The sequence below is a fragment of the Vombatus ursinus genome, unplaced genomic scaffold (genome assembly GCF_900497805.2).
Source record: "Vombatus ursinus unplaced genomic scaffold, bare-nosed wombat genome assembly UNPS02014807.1, whole genome shotgun sequence".
Lineage (NCBI taxonomy): Eukaryota > Metazoa > Chordata > Mammalia > Diprotodontia > Vombatidae > Vombatus > Vombatus ursinus.
The window spans coordinates 43,555,824-43,577,302 of NW_020954585.1; the positions used below are offsets into that span (position 1 = coordinate 43,555,824).

Below are 21,479 nucleotides of genomic sequence, written 5' to 3' on the forward strand. Positions count from 1 at the left end.
GTGTGTGTGTGTGTGTGTGAGAGAGAGAGAGAGAGAGAGAGAGAGAGAGAGAAAGAGAAAGTACCCTAAGTACTCTTTGTGACCCTATTGGGGGTTTTCTTTGCAAGATACTAGAGTGGTTTGCCATTTCCTCCTCCAGCTCATTTTACAGATTAGGAACTGAAGAAGGTTAAGTGACTTGCCCACAGAGTTAGTAAGTGTCTGAGGTCACATTTGAACTAAAGTCTTCCTGACTCCAGGCTAGGACGCTATACGCTGTAACACATAGCTGCCCCATCCTAGGTAGTAGGTACTACATTAACTGTAACTCTTTCATTTTACAGAGGTTGAAACTGAGCCTCAAAGAAGGGACATGATTTATTCAGTGTCACACAGCTAATTAGTTATAGCCAGATCAGAGCCTACATAACTTGAATCCTAAGTCAATATACCACACTGCCTCCACTAATTCTGTTTTTTGTTTGTTTGGTTTTTTTTGTGAGGCAATCAGGGTTAAGTGACTTGCCCAGAATCACATGGCTAGCGTCAAGTGTCTGAGGTTGGATTTGAACTCAGGTCCTCCAGACTCCAAGGCTGGAGCTCTATCCACTTCACCACCTAGCTGCTCCCTCTCCACTAATTCTGACAAAAGAGAGGGAAATACTGGGCTCTGTGAATAGTATACTGATCCTGGAGTCACAGACCTGAATTCATATTTTAGTTCAGACCCATAGTAGCTGTGTGATGGTGGGCAAGTCACTTAAACCTCAGCTTCTTCATCTATAAAGTGAGGATAATAATAGAACCTCCCTCACAAGGTTGTTGTGATGAACAAATTAGACTTGATATAATTTTGCTTTGTACACCTTAAAGTGCTAAATAGATGCTAGCTATTATTATTCAACTGGCTGGTGCAAGTAAGGTAGGAAGAGTGTCTCCAAAAAAACTGAAAATTTCCTTCATATTCTGAACTAGATTAGGGCTTCTTGTTACTCCACTCATTTTCAAACCTTCTTTTCCTTCTCATTCTTTCCTTCTCTTTCTTCTCTTTTCCCTTTTTCCACCTTCTAAGTCCTTTCATTCTCAAAAACAAATTCCAAAAGCATTTGCTAAGGCCTTACTACTGACTGCGCTATCAATACAAAGACAAAAGCCAACAGTGCTAGCCTTCAAAGAGCTAAACAGAAGGCTTTTAGCTGGACAAGCCACACAATCTCTAAGTCTCAAGTTTCTAATCTATGAAATGAAGGGTTTGCATTAAGATGGCCTCTAAAGTCCCTTCCAGCCCTAAGTCTAGGTAGGATCTTTCCCAGCCTTCCTCCTTCTTAGCCCCACATTCTCTTACCCTCGGGCTCCCCTTTCTGGACCCGAGCGCACGAGGGAAGCAGAGGACTACCGAGACGGGGAGACTTTCGTAGCGTCCTAGAGAGGATGGGAAAGGTGCCCCGTGGGGAGCGCCGCACGCACGCACGCCTCGCCTGCTCTCGCCGGGGCCTCACTTCCGGCGGCAGGCAGCGCCATGGTCCTCTCCGGAATCGGGTAAGTGTGAGGCGGCCGGGCGGGAAGGCGGGGGCGGGGCGGGGCCGCCTGGGACCAGGGACCCAAGTGTCCCGGCTCCTCGCCTTCCGCGCCCCTCTCTCTCAGGGCGGCCGGTTCCATGGCTCGTTTTCTATCTCACTTTTACTCCGAACTGACTCGGACCACCCACTGTCAACGCCGCCCATTATACAGAGGGGGAAACTGAGGCCTAGGCTAGAACCCAGGACTCTACCCTCGGGCCGCTGCACCGGCTTCAGGACTTGGGCCCGCGGGGCCCGGGGGTTGGGAAAACGGTTTCTGTTCATTTAGTTTAAATTGAAAATAGTGTTTTATATTACTGTTTTCGATTGGGTGAAGTATTAACCTTTAAAAGTAAAGTTAGTCCCCTGTCCCTCCCCCCCCCAACCCTGCCAATCATTGGCAAGTCAGTGGAAAACTTTTTTCCCTTATAGCACTCCTTTAGAAAAAATAAAATTTATTATTTATTTTGACATTTGAAAAAATTTTTGAGTTCCAAGTTTGGAAAATTATTTACAATGGAAAATAAGAGAAAAGGAACCACATTCCTCAGTCTCTCAGGCCAGTCCTCTCACTTTACCAGTCTATTACTCCGTTCAGTGCCCAAGACTGGTGGAAAGAGACCCGGGCCCTTTTAAGAACTGGGATCATTTCCCTGAGTAAATTCTTTCCTACGGTCTTAGTTTTTCCTCTTGTAAAATGATGGTGTTGGGTGAGATAATAAAAGCTAGCATTTGTAGAGTATATTCATATTTACATATTATTTCTTATAACAACCCTGTTGGTAGGTAGGTGCTGCTATTATCACACATTTTCCTGGTGAGGAAAGTGATCAAAGTTTAAGGGACTTGCCCAAGGTCACACAGCTACTCAGTATCTGAAGCAGGATTTGATAGCAAGTTTTCCTGACTCTTCCAGTCCAGTATTCTAGATCCTACATCACCTAGCTGCTCCTGCCTCACAGAATGAGATGATCTGTTAAGTATTTTCTTGCTTACATTTTGAATTTTTTCCCCTGTATATCTGTGTTATTTTTAAAGATTTGCTCTATCAGAAGCCTTTATCTCGCTTGCCATGTTCCTTTTGGTTCTTAACCTATCTTTTTTTTTTTTTAAACTTGGCCTTGTGGGTGATTTTCATTCATTTAGTGTCCCTTCTCTCCTGGTGACTTTTAGCACAATTTTGTTCAGTTTCTAGATTCTAGAATGTCAGAGGTGGGAAGAACACCATCTCATCCAATCCTCTCTTTCTACAGATAGGGAGACTGAGACCTGGAGAGGTAGAAATGACTTCTCCACGTGAGAGAACAGGAACTCCAAAAAACTAAATTCAATAAACATTTATTAAACCCTTTATATATACAGAGCACTGTGCTGGGGAGCAACAATGTTTCGTAAAGACACTGCCCCTGCTCCTGGGGTCTTTGCTCCTCTGCCCCAGTAGTTTCTCATCAGATTTTCTTGGAGCATTGGATCTTTGTTATACATTATTTGTGTATGTGTTGTTTTCCCCTAATCCCCCCATAGATGGAAAACTCCTTCAAGGGATGTACTCTGTCATTTTTATCATCTGTGTTAATCTCCACCTAATGTAGTGCCTTGCACCTACTACATTTAATAATTGCTGAATTGAACAGGGCACATGATGTATGTAAATATGATGAATAATGACAGATAAGACAAATCAATCCATGATAAACACATTAGAGAGATGCTAAACAAAGTACTATTTGAAGCTTAGGAGAAACTTCAGATAGATGACTTGGGTCACTTACCTTATAATTGCTGTAGCCTTTGTGAGAGCCCACTCACCCTGAGAGGAGATGGCCGCAGAATGCAGTAGCATTAGCAATTACACCTTCAGGTCTGAAGAAGCAAGCAGTGGGCTTCCTTTGCTGCTTAATGGTAGCCCTCCTCTGAGTGAATTCTGCCATTGTCTTTGATAAGCCAGAAACCATGATGGATGAATCTCAGGGCACAGCCCTCATTCCCCTATTGCCTGCAGCAATGAACTAGGTTCTAATCATTAATAGAAGTCAAATAGTCATGCTTCTTCCAGTCTACTGACTTGGGGGGGGGGGAGCAGGAATTTCAGGAACACAGAACCTGTGAATTTCTTCCCAGCAGTTTCTCCTTGACTAACCAAGGATTCAGATCTTTGTTTTCCCTTTTTTCCTCCCAAGCCTTTTTCTTCCTGAAGGTGAGAAGCAGGAAAAACCAGAAGCAGCCACATCCCTTTTTCCAGTGGAGAAATCCCTTCTCCCCATTTCATTACCATCATTTATTGAGCTTTATAGCTTATTTCTGTGATGTTTCTTTCCTTATCCTCTGTGACTCATCTCCTTCCCTCCCCACCCACCCCCAAAAAAGCCTTAGTGTTTCACTTTGTAGGCCTGTCTTTTTTGCCTCTCTTTGAAGAGATCTATTAGCAAGTTTCTGTGACTCTCTCCTTTTCAGTTTTTCTGTCTATAAAATGAGATTTGATTTAAAATGATCATTAAGGTCTCTTTATTCTCTTAAGTGTCTGGTTCAAATAAGGATAGACTTCCAAGAGGAAATGAAACTTGAAAGCTGAGTTGTAGAATACTTGATATAGAAGGGACCTTAGAAATTATTTAGGCCAAACCTTTTGCTTCACAGATAAGGAAACAGGCTTAGAGAGATCAAAGGACTTGTCCATAGTCACACAGAATTAGTGGCAGAACTGGGAACTTAACTCCATGACTCCCAATCCATTGTTCTTCCTACTATATCTGAATGTATCTTTCTGATTGATAAGATTATTAAGATAATGTAATGTAGCTAATACACCAGAAGCACCAGATGGAACTGCCCTGTTTGTTGCATCATCTAATCTCGTTATTTTCCAAATGAGACCCTGACAGTTTAAGTGTCTTGCCTCAAGTCAAACATCTGGACCACTATTGCTTTTTCTTTTTCTTTCATTCATTTTTTTTTTGTAAATGGTATTTAATTTTTTCCAATTACAAGTAAAGATAGTTTTCAGCATTCATTTTTCAAATAAGATTTTGAGTTCCAAATTTTTCTCCCTCCTTCTGTACCCTCCTGCCTCTCCAAGACAGCAAACAATCTGGTCACTGTTGCTTTTTCTTAAACTTTACCTTTGTATTTTGACTTTTCTAGGTGGGGCAGTAGCCCAAGAAGTTAGGAATAATTCAGTACAGAAAGGACTCCAAGGGTGGAAGTAAGATAAGAGGGTCAGATTAGAAGATCTTTAAGTCCTTCCAGATTTAAGAAAGTTCTGAGACTTTCTATAACAATTTCTAGCTTTAATCACCTTTCCTAGACTTGTCCTCCCTCCTCCCCTAACTTACCATGGCTCCCTCAACAGCAGTAGTATTAATAATAGCTTATGTTTCTGTAGAGCTTCACCTTCCTGGTCATATTTGATTTCCATAACAATTTGTAAAATTATTAGTGACTTGCCTATGGTCAAGTGGATAATAATAGTAAGTGAATGCCGTGGGATTTGAACCAGAGTTTTCCTGATTCCAAGTCCAATACTCTTCCCACTGTACTATGCTGTGTCTTGTATCCTTCTTGACAGCCGAAGCAGGTTCAAGATTTATCTTGTGTTCTGGGTGAGATAGCTAAAATCTTGGTATCTCTTTCTCATTACATGAATTATTCATTCACAAAACAAGCAGTCTTGCAAGTGTGAATCCTTGGACTACCTAATAAATATATTCCAGGAAAGTAAAAATTCTGTTTCATGATAAAATCCAGTTTTGTTCTTCAGAAACTTTTAAATCCAGAAGGCAAGTTCCATACTTAGAGAACCCAAATGTGGATCCTTTTTAAATAAAAAGGATTAACTCCCCAATTTATCTATTTGATAAGCTTAAATTTTGCATATTTTGTTTTTAGATGGGGAACATTTGTATTATACATTTTGAGTGACACAAAACAATAGGGGGAGGTGAGGTGCTTGCCATGAAAGTGTAGCTTTCTTAACTGAGACAGTAAAAGGAAGAGAAGAAAAAAAGGAATGAGGAAAGAGAAGAAAATGAAGGAGAGGAAGGGGGCAGAAAAGTAAAGGTTGGGAGCATTTTTGCTTTGCCTTCCTGAAACAAGTGACAACTGGTATCTATGTTTCTCCCAATTTCTGTGATTCTGTGCCCGTCTATAATATGTCTTCAGGAATCAGGTCCTCTGGGACCAAATCTGTTTGACAAAGTTGATTTCTGCCCCGCACAGCAAAGCTCAAATTGGCTCAGAATATCAGAATCATCTTTGACCCCATCCATTCCCTTGCCCCTCACATATTCTGTTTTTGTTTTTTTTTTTTGTTTTTATTAACACTGCCTTTGGCATCTGATTTTCCTTATTGCCATCGCACGGATCCTCATGCCTAGACAGTTGTACTATTTTTGTCACTTAGGTTCCTGCCTCTAGTCGCGACCCACCTTCTAGTCCGTTCTTAACACTATTGTTATAAATTTTTCATTGGCTCCCCATTGCTTACTGAGTCAAGACCAGACTCCCTAACGTGGCTGTAAAGCTGGCTCCAGACTTCCTTTCTGTCCTTATTCACTAGCACTCTCCCAGAGGAATCCTATCCTCAAGCTAAACTTGATTGCTTAGCCTTCTTTGAACGTACATGAACTTTCCCATCTCCGCTCCTTTGCTTAAACTGTTCTCTCCACCTAGAACCCCCCTTACTGGTTTGCCTTCACATCTTGAAATTCTACTTGTCCTCTAAGGCACAGCTCAAATACCACCTTCTTCCTGCTAGAATTGATCTTGCTCTCCTGAAGTCGTCCTCTGTGACTTTGTATGTCTTTTGTGGACCTTATCACACATTGTCTTCTCTTACAGTTATTTGTAGTTACAGTTATACGTCTTTATCTCCTCTATAGTGTTGTAAATCTTTTGTGGGCAGTGATATCCTTATGATAGGAGGCTGAATCAGTTCAGAGAGTAGACAGCTGTGACTGGTTTTAATCAGCTTGAACTCGTTATCAACATACTAGGTTCTACCCACTAGGCCAAATTTGGCTTAGTGTGAAGTTCCCCACTTCCAGAAGCAGGTGCGATGCTGGCTGGTTAGTGAGTACCCACATTCTGGTTTTGTTTGTGTGTTGATTGCTGTGCACTGGGAGATAGAAAATGGATAAACTAACTTGGCAGAAGAAGAAGATTGCTCATGGATCTTGTGGGTGGTGTGTGGGTGTTCCTATTTTTTATGGTCAGTTTGTATAATAACGGGAGGGATGCTGGACCCTTCAAATGAAGTTTTCGTGCCTTTATTTTGGTTTGGCCCATGAGGTGTCCCTTCACCTAGATCAGGGGTTCTTTCCTTTTTTTGTGTAATGAATCCCTTTGGCAGTCTGCAGAAGCCTATAGACATCTCAGAATAATGTTTTAAATGTATAAAATAAAATACATAGGATTGCAAAGGAAACCAATTATACTGAAATACAGTTCTCAAAATGTTTAAAAAAAGAAGTTCTTGGATTCAAATTTAAGAATCCTTGATAGAGATGGTAGTGGTAACTTTTGATAAAAATAGGTCAAAGAATGAATTGTCCTTTGAGAGGACAGCTGCTGTTTTGACTTTTGAGGCACTCATCTCTATGATAAAAGGAAAGTTGGGAGTCTGGGAACTACTTTATGAGTTTTTTAAATTGTTGCTCCAGTATAGGAGATTGAGGATGTTGGCAAAGGCACTGTCTGTCAGTGTGGAAAATCTAATAACAAACAAGCATGCAAAAGATCCCGGGGCGTTGTGGGTCTTTGCCTGCTGTTGAGTTTATTCTCATTTCCTGACTCTCTCTAAATATGCTCCAGAAACAATATCTGCTCTCATTCCCACTGGCTCTTAAGGTTTGGAAAAAAGCTTTTGGCATAGGTGATCAAGATCAAGAATGGCTCAGACTTAACCACATGGCATCCCAGGAATAAACTAAAATGTCACTGAGGTAGACCGCCACCTTGCAGCCAAGTAGGTCTTGAAAGCTGGAATTTGTTAACTTTTGGAAGACTGCCAGAGTATTCAAAACCTGAAGGGAGCTACAGACTATGAACTTAAAATTCCTCTGTTTGGTCTGGATGGCTATTTCTGTGCAGCACCCTACGGTTTGCAGATAAGATTGAATGTAATTCTTACGTTCATTTTGATAAATATTCCATCCCGGTCAGTAGGTCTGTAAAAGGGATGGGGGCAGCCTCGAGGCCACATGTGACTCTCTATGCCCTCAAGTGTGTCCTTTGACTGAATCCGTATTTCACAGAACAAATCCCGTTAATCAAAGGATTTGTTCTATAAAAGTTCAACTCAGTCAAAAGGCCAAACCCAAGACCACATGTGGCCTTGAGGCAGCAGGTTCCCCACCCCTGGTCTAAAAGGTCAGATATTAGAGAAAAGGGGAAACCAGTCCCAAATAGTTGTCATACTCTGGGCTTGGTTGTTAGGATGCTGAACCTCTGATGTACTTCTGGGGTCCTACTCCCAAGTGAATGTGCTGGTCTAGAGGTTCCCTTACAGTGGGGGAGGGGCTGTCACAGAAAGAGTTTTTTGGGGTGCAGCATTCTCTGAGGTAGGCCAGGTTTTGTCGTCTCAGCCCCTCCCTCTTGGCACCTGACTCCCAGGTATCAGAGGCATGGAAACATACACATCACCTCAGGAGCACAAATACCACAACTCCTCTGATGCTGTTCCCAGAGGGAGGGCGGCTAGGGTGGTCCCTAAAATGTTGTAGGAGGTTATGGAAATCATGCTGGTCCCCTGAAATCAGCAGTCTTCCCTGAGTTTGGGTGTTGGCAGCAGTATCCCTAGATCCATGTTTTTTGGAAGTCAGCCAGCTTAGTGGCAGCTCAGCCCAGGCAGTCTTCTCTGGGAGGTCTCCAGCCCCTGTTGCCCAGTCCTGCCTCCTTGATTTTCCCCTCTGTGCCCTGTTAGAGCATGGTTCAAACTCCTCAACATGGCATTTAAAGCCCTTCACAATTTGGCTCCAACTTATTTTCCATCTTTATTTCACATTACTCTTCATTACATTTTATGTCAGCCAGATAAGCCTACTTGCTGTTCCCAGAGCTGGGCATTCCATCTCTTGCCTCTGTGCACATCCAGGCTGTACCCCATGTCTGGAATGCTCTCCTCTCCTTACCTTTGCCCCTTGGAGTCCTTGGCTTCCTTCAAGGATAAACTTGGGTGCCACCCTCCGGGAACACATTTCCTGATCTCCCTAGCTATTTTGTTTTTTGTCTTTGTATCCCTTATACCTAGTATATCCTAGTTAATGTTCTTTCCCTCCTCAAATTATCTTGTACTTATCTATTTCTATGTTATGCCTCCCAGTAGAATGTAAGCTCCTTGAGGTCATGGACTTTTTATTTTGTCTTTGGGTCTTCACCACGTAGCACTCTGTCTTACACATGGTAGATGCTTAATAAATGCTTGTTGAATCTTGGTGGTTGGGGTAGAGATTTGGCAATTGTCATTGTGATGCCATGGAAATGGATGATATCTCCATGGAATACAGTGTAGAGGGAGAAGAAAGGAGAGCTGAAAACTGAACCTTGGAGTAGGTTCACATTTAGGAGGTGAGAGGAGAAGGGGAAGCCGGTCAAGGAATAAATAACCAGAGAGAAAGGATGAAAACCAGCTTCAGACGTGTTCTGAAACCCAGTTCTCATTTTAAAGGCCACAGTCATTTTCAAGTGGGAAACATCCCCATCTTGTGTACTTCTAGGGAATTGCCATAAGTATTTTTGCTGTATTTAGCAGTGCCGGGTTTAAATATGTTCTATTTATGAGTTCCCTCCCAGGAACAAAGACCCTCCATTATCATCTGTTTTTTATTTTGTCATATTCTACCAGACCTTAGTTTAAAAAAAAGAAAGAAGATTGAAGAACAAGAAAGAATGATTATTACTGCCTGCAAAAATCCTTAGGAAACCTCAGATGGGCACTATGTTTATTTCAGTAATAAGAGGTTAAGAGAAAGACTGTGAGATTGCATTGTTTCCACAGTGTACTGGGAAAGAATAGAAACCCTGGTAGTACTGGAAAGTTAAGAAAGTAGATCAATCTTTGGCGCTGTTAAAAGAAAAGAAAGAGTGTATCAAGGAGTAAGCCTGCACTGAGAATTTTGAGTGTTTAAACCAGGCCCCAGCCTTCCATAGTCTCCTGTTTCCCGCCTAAACCTGTTCAGTTGGAGCTACAAGTAATGTCTGAGAACCTAGTGCTTGATGGGTAGGGAAAGAACAAGGTGAGACAAGACCTCTATCTTATTGACAATAACACAGATCAAGGGTACTTGTAGGATGGAGGGCTGGAATTCATTTTGTCTAATTGCTAACCCCTCCACCTTGCTCCTGATTCTATCTTTTTAAATCTCCTTTTGGACCTTGCTCCATCTAGCACCTTCTTCACCTATATTTTCCTGTATATTCTGTTTCTCTACTGGCTCCTTCCAGTTCCCTGAAGCTATTGTCCTTTCTCTCCTATCCCTTTCACTCTTAAACATTTAGAAAGACCAAACTTCACTTGCTTCCTTATCATCCATTGACCATTTTACTTCCCTTCCAAAAATACCTCCAGAGATGCTTTTCCGATAAAACACCAACTCCTCAGCCTGGCATTCAAGTCTCTCAGAAATCTGATTTCAACCCACCTTTCCAGCTTTTTCTCGTATCACTCCTTGATATGCTTCTCTGCACTTTGCAAGCCATTCCTCTTTCCTGGAACATGAAGCCTCCCCATCCTTGCATCCCAAAAGCCTTTTCTGCCTTCAAGACTCAGCTTGGGTGTTCTCTATAAAGCCTTGCTTGGTTTCCCAGGCTCCCACCCTAGTCCTTCTCTTCCCTTCCAAGCGGCCCCTTCTTCCTCCAAAACTCTGATCTGATTCCTTTTCTCCCTCTATACTCTTTTGGTGATCTCATAAGCTCTCATGAGTTCAAATATTATCTCTGGGCAGATTACTCCTAAGTCTTTCTGTCCAGCACTGTTCTTTCTCCATGCTCCACTCCTGCATCACCATTCACGTGGATGTCCTGCAGGCATCTCAAACTGAAGAAAAACTGACTCTCAGATATTTGTATGGTTTGTATTAGAGTCAGGACTAGAACCCAGGTCTCTTAAATCACAGGGCCAGTGCTCTTTGGGGGTCACTATTATGTGCAAGACATCGTGGTATTTAATGTTACTCACATCTTCTATAATGAGTCCAATGCCTATTCCCTTTTACTAAAGCTGATCCTCATCTCTCTCATACTCTTAGGTCACTTAACTCTTCCTCATTTTCCTGGTCCATCATTCCTGTTCTTCACTGGCTCTATTCCCCAAGGATAGGTGGTGTCAGACGTTTCTTTGGTGACATTCAGCAAGACTACACAATTCCTCATTCCCTTAGTCATTCAGAGTTCCTGCTGCTAATTCTTTACCCTATAGAATGCTAGCTTCTTTTTCTTTCAGTTTCTTTCATTCATCGAAGGTAAGGAGTGTTTCTGGGGAGAGGTAGAAAACTTTGCTGACTGAGTCTACATAGCATTTGGAGCTGGAAGGAATCTTTGAGATCATCTACTGCAGTCATTTCAGTTTAAACAGGGAGAGGTTTGAGGTCCTGAGAGGAGATATCACCTGCTCAAGATCATAAAGGTCGTAGGTGACAGAATCAGGTCAGTCTGATTCTGTCCCAGTTCCCCTGACCCTTAAATCCAGCACCTTTCCACTGATGGTGCTGCCTTACTTAGATGTGAGTATATGTATTATTAAATTTACAGATGATGGAGCTGGGAGGGCTAGCTAACTCACTGATGACAGCATTTAAATAGATTTGGCAAGTTAGAATGTTGGGCTGCATCTAGAAAGATGAGATTTAGTTAGGGATAAAAGTTAAAATACTTTGCCTAGGGTTTTTTTTTTTATTAAGAAGTCACTGTGAAAGAACAGGATTAGGGCAAATGTGACCGGAGAAATTTGTGTGAAAAAAGCTGGGTGTTTTAGTGTAATGAGAAGCCTGACAGCCAAAAAAAAAAAAAGCTGATGTGATCTTAGTCTACTCTAATCAAAACATAGTGAGTGCCCTAAAAAGTCAAGTCACAGGATCCTAGGACTTGTCCCTAGAAGGCATCTTAGAGATTATCTAGAGCAGGGTGGAGAACCTGAGGCCTTGAGGCCACATGTGGCCCTCTAGGTCCTCAAGTGCAACCCTTTGACTGAATCCAAACTTCACAGAACAAATTTGTTCTCCACCCCTGATCTAGTCCAATTCCTCAGATATGGAAACTGAGACCCAGAGAGGTGATCATTTCTAAATACTCTGCCCTGATCAGGGCTGGCACACATTTGTAGTATTGTGTCTAATTCTGGTACCACATGATAAACCAAAGCACAAGATTGTAGTAACCAGGCTAAGAGGAATCAAAACTATATAAGGATTGGTTAAAAGGATTATGGATGTTGATCCTGGAGCAGAAAAGGCTTAAAGGGGATGTGAATGGGCCAGGGGAGGATTGTGTCCTTAAGAATTTGAAGGATTGTCATAAGAAAAAAGGGACTAGATTTGTTTTGGTTAACCTCAGAAGACAATGGGTAGAAGCTGCAGAGACATGTTTTAGAACAAATATAAGGAAAAACTTGTTACTGTTGTTCATTCATTTCAGTTGTGTCCTACTCTTTGTGACTCTGTGTGGGGTTTTCTTGGCAAAGATACTATAGTGGTTTATCATTTCCTTCTCCAGCTCATTTTACAGGTGAGAAAACTGAGGCACACAGGGTTAAGTGACCCACTCAGGGTCACACAGCTAGTAAATGTCTGAGGACAGATATGAATTCAGGAAGATGAATCTTTCCAGCACTCAAACCACTGTGCCACTTAGCTTCCCCAAGGCAAAATTTACTAACAAAGTTGTTCCAAAGTAGAATGTACTATATTTTGAGATGAGAGAAATTACTATTATACTATTGTATTAATAACTAGTTATTAATTTGTGATTTATCCTTTTCCTTCTATTTTGTTAAGATCCCACTCCTGAAAAGGTCAGTCTGTCTTTGAAGGGTATAGCTGAGGAAGGTAATCGTTTACCAGCCCCAGGCATCTACCTGGGCAGGGACCCTTACTTTTGTTTATAGTATAAATGAAAATAGGGCAGGAACTCTTAACTTTAGTTTATAGAATAAACAAAAGTAGGGACTAGGACCCTAACTTTTTGTTTACTCTGGAAACAAAACCCCACCTCTGCTTGGGGATGTGTCTCCTTGTCTTTAATCCCGTCCATTAGAGTTAAGGCCACCCAACTCAAGAAGGAGAAAACCAGCCTGAGAGATCCGGATAGAAATGGCATCCTCTGTCCAGGTGCCTTGAGGCTGCTGAGTCTGTGATCTCATTGGGAGGAACTGAAGACTTTTAGCCCACCTCATGAAATGTCCAACAATCAGGGTCGAGTTTCACTTCCCAGGGGAGTTCCCTGTCAGAAGGAGCACACCTGATTTAAGGTGTTTCAGAGTCTCCATTGGAGTCTTTGGTTACTGAGAGAAACCTCTGACCATCAATTTATTCATTATTGGCCAGTCTAATTAATAAATTGATTAATAAGACCCAGAAACGTTGTCTTGGGATTTTATTTGTAACACTAGAGGTCTTTAAGAAGTGGCTGAATTACTACAAGTTGATGCTGTCTCACGTTAGCTGGACCCTTCCTGCTGTATAATGGTCCTATTACTCATATTCTATTTACTCTTGACTGTATTTCCCAGTGAAGGTATGTTGGCCACCCCCTTGTCCTCCATCCTCTGTCTGACTGCCTGCCACTCCCCATACTCTCAGCTGATGACTTGGTCTGATACTATTCCCTCAGCTCCATTAGATTCACTTCAACAAGCATTTAAGTGCCTACTCTTGTCTATAACTTAAAACCTTTCTGAGTCTTTACCTATATTCCCCATCCTGTCAGAGGAGAGGTGATGTTCCTTGCTCAGGGTTGCCTCTGTACCTGTACCTTTTATTCCGTTCCCTTCTGCCTTCTCTCTCCACTGCCTCCCCTTAGCAGTGGATGAAGGGTGTCTGCTGGTTTTTATGGACTTGCACAATCCTGTTAGGCACTATTGAGGCTTTGTTGATAGTTGTGTCTGTGTGGATGATCCTTACTTCTCCTGTGAGGAGGTTGCTCATTGGATGTACGACAGCCAGAGGTGCACCCAACTTTGCTGATAGGGACTGTTGTGATAGCCTCCTACCTAATTTCCTTTCCTCCAGTGTTTTCCCATTCCTTACCAAATAAAATACAAATCCTTAGCCTAGCCTTCCACAGTCTGACTGTAAACTACCTCTGCAGCCTTTCTTCATACCACACCCTTTTGTTTATCCTGTGTTCCAGCCAAACACATTCTCCAAACTGATTCCATACACGCTTATTTCTTTTCCTTTGCTCATATCATCATTTGTGCTTAGAATGCCTTTCCCTCCTTCTCCTCCCCAACCTACCATGTCAGTCCACTTATTGAAAACCTAAGCTCTTTCAAGGCTTGCTGAAAAGTCAAATGCTTCCTCTTTGAAGCTTTTTCCCTGTCTTCTTAAGATTTCACAATTCTGTACCTGTCTTAAGCACTTCTAATTTGTATTAGTTTGCCATGTGCACTTCTCCTCCCTGTCTTTGGATCTCCCCTAATATCCAACACAATTCCTTGAATTTCATAAATGTTTAATAGGTATTTGTTAAATTGCACTGAATTTAATTCCCTGATAGTATCTTTGCTTTTTATCATGTGTTAAATTATAAATATGCTTAAGTGTTTTAAAAAATCATTCAAATCAAGTATTTTCACCATTTTAGCTCCAAATATTTTATATTTAAAAAAAATGTTGCTTATTTTCCCACCCTGATTTCTCAGTAGATTCGTGCTACAATGAAGAAATGGCAGCCCTCCAAGCAGCAGAGCCCCCTCCTGGCTCGGCCTCTCTCAGCTGTTCATCACTTGAGTCACAAGATGTGGACAGAATGGTGCTCTGTGACCTCCATGAATCACAATCCAGTACTTCATTTATTCATTTGTTTGTTCAGCAAGTTTTTATTGAGCTCCTGACACATAGACTTGTTCAATGTAACTCTTTGGTGGGCATTGAGAGTGATTTAAGGAAGTGTAAGACATAGTTTCTGTCTACCAGGGATTTATAGTCCAGCTGGGCATATTTCAAAGGACTGACTTTGGTGACTAATTAGATAAAATGAATGAAGCTGAGGCAATAGTTAAAGATAATGCTGAGGTTTTAATCCTGTGTTACTGGGATAAATGGTGATGCCACTGATTGAGTTTTAAGGGAAGCAAATTTTGGGTTGAGTTTGATGAGATAGTAGACAAACAAATAGCTATGTTTTGCAGGCATTCTGAAATACCTTTTTGGTGCTTTATTGAAAGTTTGCAATTGGCAGTACAGATTTCACTCTCATCAGCATAGACTTACTAGTTCAAGACTTGGGACAGGATCACCAAGGGAAATGGTGCACAGAGAAAAGAGGAGGCCAAGGGGTAGCAAGAGGGCAGCTAGGTGGCGCCATAAGGCACAGAGTGCTGGACCTGGATGTCAGGAATATTCATTTTCCTGAGTTGAAATCCGGCCTCAGACACTTACTAGCCGTTCAACCCCGAGCAAGTCACTTAACCCAGTTTGCCTCAGTTCCTCATCTGTAAAATGAGCTGGAGAAGGAATGGCGAACCGCTGTAGTATCTTTGCCAAGAAAACCTGAAATGGGGTAACAAAGAGTTGAACACAACAGTGAAATGACTGAACAACAACAGCAAGAGAAAAAAGGGCCTCATTACCTACAATTTTGAGCTTTTGCTCTCAGACTCCAACTTATTATGTTTCACACTTGGCCTCTTTGGTAATCTAATCCCCCAATTAAGAAACCCTGGTTCTTTTTTCTCTATACATGTAGATGAGATGGACTGTAGGCTGTACTCACTCATTTGTTCTTAAAAAATCTAGAAGAATGACATACCTACTGTGGATACTTAATTAGCTATTGGGTGATTATTTTATGATACCTGAGGGAGTGAGGAGGAGGAGATTCACCTGATGGGGATCCTTATTGGGATTATTGGGAATATATTGTTACTCATGAAATCCTTTCTCACCTCTTAGCACCATCTGCTCCCAATGTTCTCACACTTCTCAAGGAGAATTCAGGAGACCAGGTGATGGCAGCAGCACCCTTGACAACCAGGTCTCAGGTAAGTTGTGGTCCTTCTTCCCTGTTGCCTTAGTGTGGCCTTTACTATCCCTCAGCATCTCTCTCTAGTGGTGTCTTTTCCAGAGACCTGAGTTCCAGCTCCCTCCAAAAGAGGCCAGACCCATTCTTTTGGTGATGGTTACAGACTAGTATTATTATCGCATTTTATAGATGTGGTAAAAGCAATGGCCTAGATTAGGAGGCATGGGTTCTAATCCAGGCTTAGTAATTAACTGCATGGCCTTAAAGAAGTCATTTTTCCTCTTTCGTTCTCAGTTCCTTCCTCTATAAAATGAGGAGGTTAGAGGCAATATATTGTAGTGGAAAGAGCATTGGATCTGAAGTCAGAAGACCGAGGGTCAAATCTGCCACTTAACGACTTGTGTGATATAACCTCTTCTTTTTTTAATTTTTTTTTTTTTAGGCAATTGGGATTAAGTGACTTGCCCAGGGTCACACAGCTAGTAAGTGTTTGGTCTGAGGCCGGATTTGAACTCAGGTCCTCCTTACTCCAAGCCCTGTACTCTATTCACTGTACCACCTAGCTGCCCCTGGGTATCATTTTCTTTACCTGTAAAATGAGTCGTTTAGATTAGATGATCTTTGAAGCCCTTTCTAGCTCTGATTGCTGTGAGCCTGTGGCAGGATGATGTCTAAGGAACCCCTTCCTTCCCGCCCTTTTTATTTTTTATTTTTAACAGAATCTGTGATTTCATTGGTGTTTGTAATTCCTGTTGAGGAAACTCTACCAATGCTGATCAGCCATTTAGAGTCTTAGAAAATCACCTAGGGGTGCTCAGATTTATATTGCTTGACCAGGGTCACATGGCCAGCACGTGTTCAAGGTGGGACCTGAACCTATATTTTCTTGACTCCACCATGCGGCCAGAACTTTGAATAATTCTGATGTCATGATTCTGGATGAGAAACTGATGTCCAGGCGAGATACTGTTTGACATCCTTCAACAGGTTATCGAGAAAGTCAGTATTAGAACCCAAGTCTCCTACCTTTTAGTCAGGTATTCCTTCCTTTGTACCTTTTCAGCCATCCAATAGATACTCCACACAGCCTCAAAACCCTTGATTCCTGCAGATGCCCTTCCCCATCTTCTGTTGCTGTCAATTTTGCCCATCATCCTGGGGCAGCCTGGTGGAATTGTCACCAGAGCAGCAGGACCCTGTTGTTTTAGGAGTCGGTGATGTTTGAGGATATGGCCATGTATCTCACACCAGAGGAGTGGGGGCAACCCGACCCCACTCAGAGAGCCCTCTACAGGGATATGATGCTGGAGAGCTGCAGGAATGACATCTTATTGGGTAAGGATTCTCCCCAGTTCTGCTCCACAATTTTTAACCCTATTTCTTCTTTTCCCCATTTGTTCATGAACATGAGAAATTCAATGTTCCATCAGACCAGGAGTCCATTAAATGGATATTTATTCTCTGTACATTCAGTGGAACCAATGGTTCCTTTTAGGGTAAATATGATAGTTAACATTCTATGAAGTAAACATCAGGGTTAGGGAATGTTTCTCAAACATGTTCCCTTTAGTGCGTGAGTGAATGAAAGAGTAATAAGCACTTATTAAGTGCTATGGATACAAATACAAAAAAAAGCTTGAGGAGAGGATGTGGGAACCGGCACACAATATGCATGTCTCAGAATTAGTAGAGGCCTACCATCAATGCTTTTTTATGAAGTTTTCAACCTTAAGGTCTTGGGAAACATTTGAGGAAAGGAATATTGTTCAAGTCCACAGCCTCCACAGTGTGATTGAGTAAGGGGGTACCCAAAAGATGGTGTTCCAACAAAGGTGACTAAGAAGGAATTGTCACACAAATATGCAGAGATCTAGGAGAGGTCAGTAACATGGATACCAAGGGAAGAGAGGGTGTCCAAGAAAAGAAGACAGCAAAAGTGTTAAAAGCTTCAGACAAGTCTAGGGTGATTAGGACAAAATAGACCTTTGGATTCAATAGTTAAAAGATTGTTGGTAAAATCCCAAGATTGGCTCTCTTCACCTCCATCTCTGACACTCAGTCCTTCTTTGAGCTTCTACAGACTTATTCTCTCTTTTTAAAATTCAGCTTTATTTTATTTTTTAAAAATATTTTCCCTAATTATATGTAATAACAATTTTTGACATTCATTTTTAAAAATTTAGAGTTCCAAATTCTCTCCCACTCCCTCTCTTCCCCCAACGGTAAGCAATTTGATATAGGTTACACATTTGTAATCATGTAAAACATATTTCCATATTAGGTTGTGAAAGAAAACACAGACCAAAAAAAACCAACCCACACAACACCACCACACACACAAAAAGTGAAAAATAATATGCTTTGATCTGTACTCAGATTCCATCAGTCCTTTCTCTGGATGTGGCTAGCATTTTTCATCATGAGTCCTTTGGAATTGTCTTGGATTAGTGTATTGCTGAGAATAGCTAAATCATTCACAGTTGATCATCACACAGTATTACTATAACTGTGTACAAAGTTCTTCTGATTCTGCTCACTTCTCTTTGCATCAGCCCTTGTAAATCTTTCCAGGTTTTTCTGAAATCATCCTGCTCCCTTAATTTCCAGTTCTTTGCCACCACAGTAAGAGCTGCTATGAATATTTTTGTGCAAATAGGTTCTTTTCCTTTTTTTAAAAAAATCTCTTTGGGATACTGAGCTAGTAGTGATATTGCTAGATGAAAGGGTATGCACAATTTTATAGCCCTTTTGGCATAGTTCCAAATTACTCTCCAGAATGGCTAGATCAGTTCACAATTCCATCAACAATGCAGTTGTGTCCCAGTTTTTCCACATCCCCTCCAACATTTATCATTTTCCTTTTCTGACATATTAGCCAGTTGATCGGTGTGAGGTGGTATTGCATTTCTCTAAGCAATAATGATTTAGAGTATTTTATCATATGACTATAGATACCTTTGATTTCTTCATCTGAAAACTGCCTATTCATATCCTTTGATATGCAGTTATCAATGCAGTAATTTCTCGCTATCAGAACTTTTTTTTTAATAGCTTATTTTCTACCATGTCTGACTTTTATCCCCTTCCCATATTCTGTGTAGTTGGGAGGACATTTTTTTTTTTTTTTTTCGGTGAGGCAGTTGGGATTAAGTGACTTGCCCAGAGTCACACAGCTAGTCAGTGTTATGTGTCTGAGGCCTGATTTGATCTCAGGTCCCCCTGACTGCAGGGTTGGTGCTCTATCTACCTAACTGCCCCCATTGGGAGGACATGTTTAAGAGTCATCAAAGCTGCATATGTGTCTAGTAACCATAGTTTTATTCAGATAATCCTCCTCTTTGGTTTCAGATAAGCTGGCACCTCCTCTCATGAGGAGGGATTGTACCTCCTCCTCACCCCTGGCCTATTCCTTCCATATTCAGGTCAAGTGCTATCTCCTCAAAGGAGTTGATGCTTTTCTTGTTAATCTGCTTTCCCTCCTAAAGTTATCTTTCATTTATTTATCTAGTCATCAGCAAGCATTTATTTAGAGCTTCCTGGCACCGTGCTAGGCATTGTGAATACAAATAGCAGGAAAAAAGAAAAGCAGATCCTGCCCTCAAGGAGCTTCTATTATTCTTGTGGTGGAATATGACTTATCAAAGGAAGCTGAAAGAGGGGAAAGGTAGCCAGGGAGTATGGTAGAGAAAGTAGTCCAGGGAGTCCAGAGCTGGGGCCTGAGAGGATGGAAGCAGGTTTGTGACTAGCCTATGGCCTTCCTTAAGATGAAGGTGTTGGGAGGAACTGACCAGTCAGAGGAAGGGGCTACGTGGGTGAAGGGATTGGATCTTTCAGGGTGAGAAGGCTGTTGGAACCAAATAGTAAAAGCATTTTCCTGGGTGAGAATGCTTATGTGTGTGAATGTATTCCTGTAATAGAATGTAAGCTCCTTAAGGGCAGCGACTGTGTCATTATTGCTTATGTATCTCATCACTTAGGACCATCTTACACTTTGAAGTTGCTTAGTAAATTTTTGTTGAATTGAATTGAGTTTTTCTTTTCCTGTGGTATGGGTAACATTTTTGTTTTCTCTTTAATTTCAGATGATGGATCTGAGACTGAAAACATGGAGTCTCTTTCAAATCTGGAAGTTTCTGAAGATGTTGAATCAGAAGAGAAGTTATCATCTGAATTCCCAATAGCTCTTCCCCAAGGCCCTGATTTTGGAGAAACCCTTGACAGCAAACTCTATGCATATGATAAGTGTAGGACTGCCTTCCAGTGGGGCTCACACCTTATTCAACGCGAGCCAGTTCACAGAGAAGAAAAACCCTATGAATGCAATGATTGTGGGAAAGCTTTCATGAGAAGTTCAGATCTTATTCGTCATCAGAGAACTCATAGTGAAGAAAAACCCTATGAATGCAGTGAATGTGGAAAAGCCTTTAGACAGAGCTCAGGTCTTAGTCAGCATCAGAGAATCCATAGTGAAGAGAAACCATATGAGTGTAACATTTGTGGGAAAGCCTTCAGGCAGAGTTCAGGCCTTAGTCAGCATCAGAGAATTCATGGTGGGATAAAACCTTATGAATGTAGTGAATGTGGAAAAGCCTTTAGGTGTAACTCAGACCTAACTAAACACCAGGAAATTCATAGTGGACTGAAACCCTGTGAATGTAAAGAATGTGGGAAAGCCTTTAGAAGTACTTCAGACCTCATTAAACATCAGAGAATTCATAGTGGAGAGAAACCTTATGAATGTAGTGAATGTGGGAAAGCCTTCATGAGGAATTCAAGCCTTATTAAGCATCAGGGAATCCATACTGGAGTGAAACCCTATGAATGCAGTGACTGTGGGAAAGCCTTCAGTCAGACTGCAGTCCTTATTCAACATCAGAGAATTCATAGTGGGGAGAAACCATATGAATGCAATGAATGTGGGAGAGCCTTCACCAGGAAATCAGACCTTATTGTTCATCAGAGAATACATACTGGAGAGAAACCCTATAAATGTAATGTATGTGGAAAAGCCTTCAGTCGAACCTCTATCCTTATTGAACATCAGAGAATTCATACAGGAGAGAAACCTTTTGAATGTAATGAATGTAGGAAAGCTTTCAAGAGGAGATCAGACCTTATTCAACATCAGAGAATTCATAGGGGAGAAAAATATTATGCATGTGATCAGTGTGGAAAAACCTTTACTCAGAGCTCGGGCCTTATTCATCATCAGAGAATTCATAATGGAGAGAATGTTTATTAATGTAATGAATATGGGGAAGATTTTATCTGGAGCCCAGTCCTTACTGAGCATCAGATAAAAAGCCTCTGAATATAATGAATGTGAGAAGGCTTTTAGCAGACTTGTGACTTTGCTGTATTCTGATATAACACACTGGACCTAGGCTTTGGAGATTTACGAATTTCTGGAAGTTGGAATCATGTCTTTGTAACTCATTTTATATAGCATCAAGTCTAGTGCTACTTCCAGATTGGCTCTTTAATAAAGACCTTTTATATTAGTGATTGATCTAGGTGACGGTTTGGGAGAGCCTTCTGGCACATTGTCCTCTTTAATTCTACAGGGAATGAAAATTTTAGGAATGGAGTCAAAGGAAATGTTTGCTCTTTGATTACTAGATTGCCCTGTTCCTGCTTTCTATAGACCTGTGTAGGTATTCCAAGAGTTCTGGTGCCTCCTCCTTATCCCATTATAGCCACCCTAGGGCAAACAATGCAGCTGCAAGCATCCCTCAACTGATCTTTCTTTCTTCTTGGAAAGGAATT

General features: G+C 41.4%; 1 protein-coding gene across 6 annotated transcripts in view; it reads left to right on the forward strand.

Annotated features, from left to right (window-relative positions):
- LOC114052207 (zinc finger protein 501-like) overlaps positions 1-21,218 on the forward strand; it is a 24,634-nt gene extending 3,416 nt beyond the window's left edge. Inside the window, exons 1-5 of one of the 6 annotated variants that reach the window (XM_027874698.1) lie at positions 1,478-1,518; positions 14,392-14,532; positions 15,644-15,732; positions 16,922-17,048; positions 19,796-21,218. In XM_027874698.1, coding sequence (XP_027730499.1) covers positions 14,415-14,532; positions 15,644-15,732; positions 16,922-17,048; positions 19,796-20,955 — 1,494 coding nt within the window. In that variant the 5' untranslated portion in view covers positions 1,478-1,518; positions 14,392-14,414 and the 3' untranslated portion in view covers positions 20,956-21,218. Of the gene's footprint in view, positions 1-1,477; positions 1,519-2,492; positions 2,514-14,391; positions 14,533-15,643; positions 15,733-16,776; positions 17,049-19,795 lie in introns of those variants that run through there. The other 5 variants (XM_027874699.1, XM_027874697.1, XM_027874700.1 and 2 more) reach the window with 5 other exon arrangements.
- Positions 21,219-21,479: the final 261 nt, after the last annotated feature.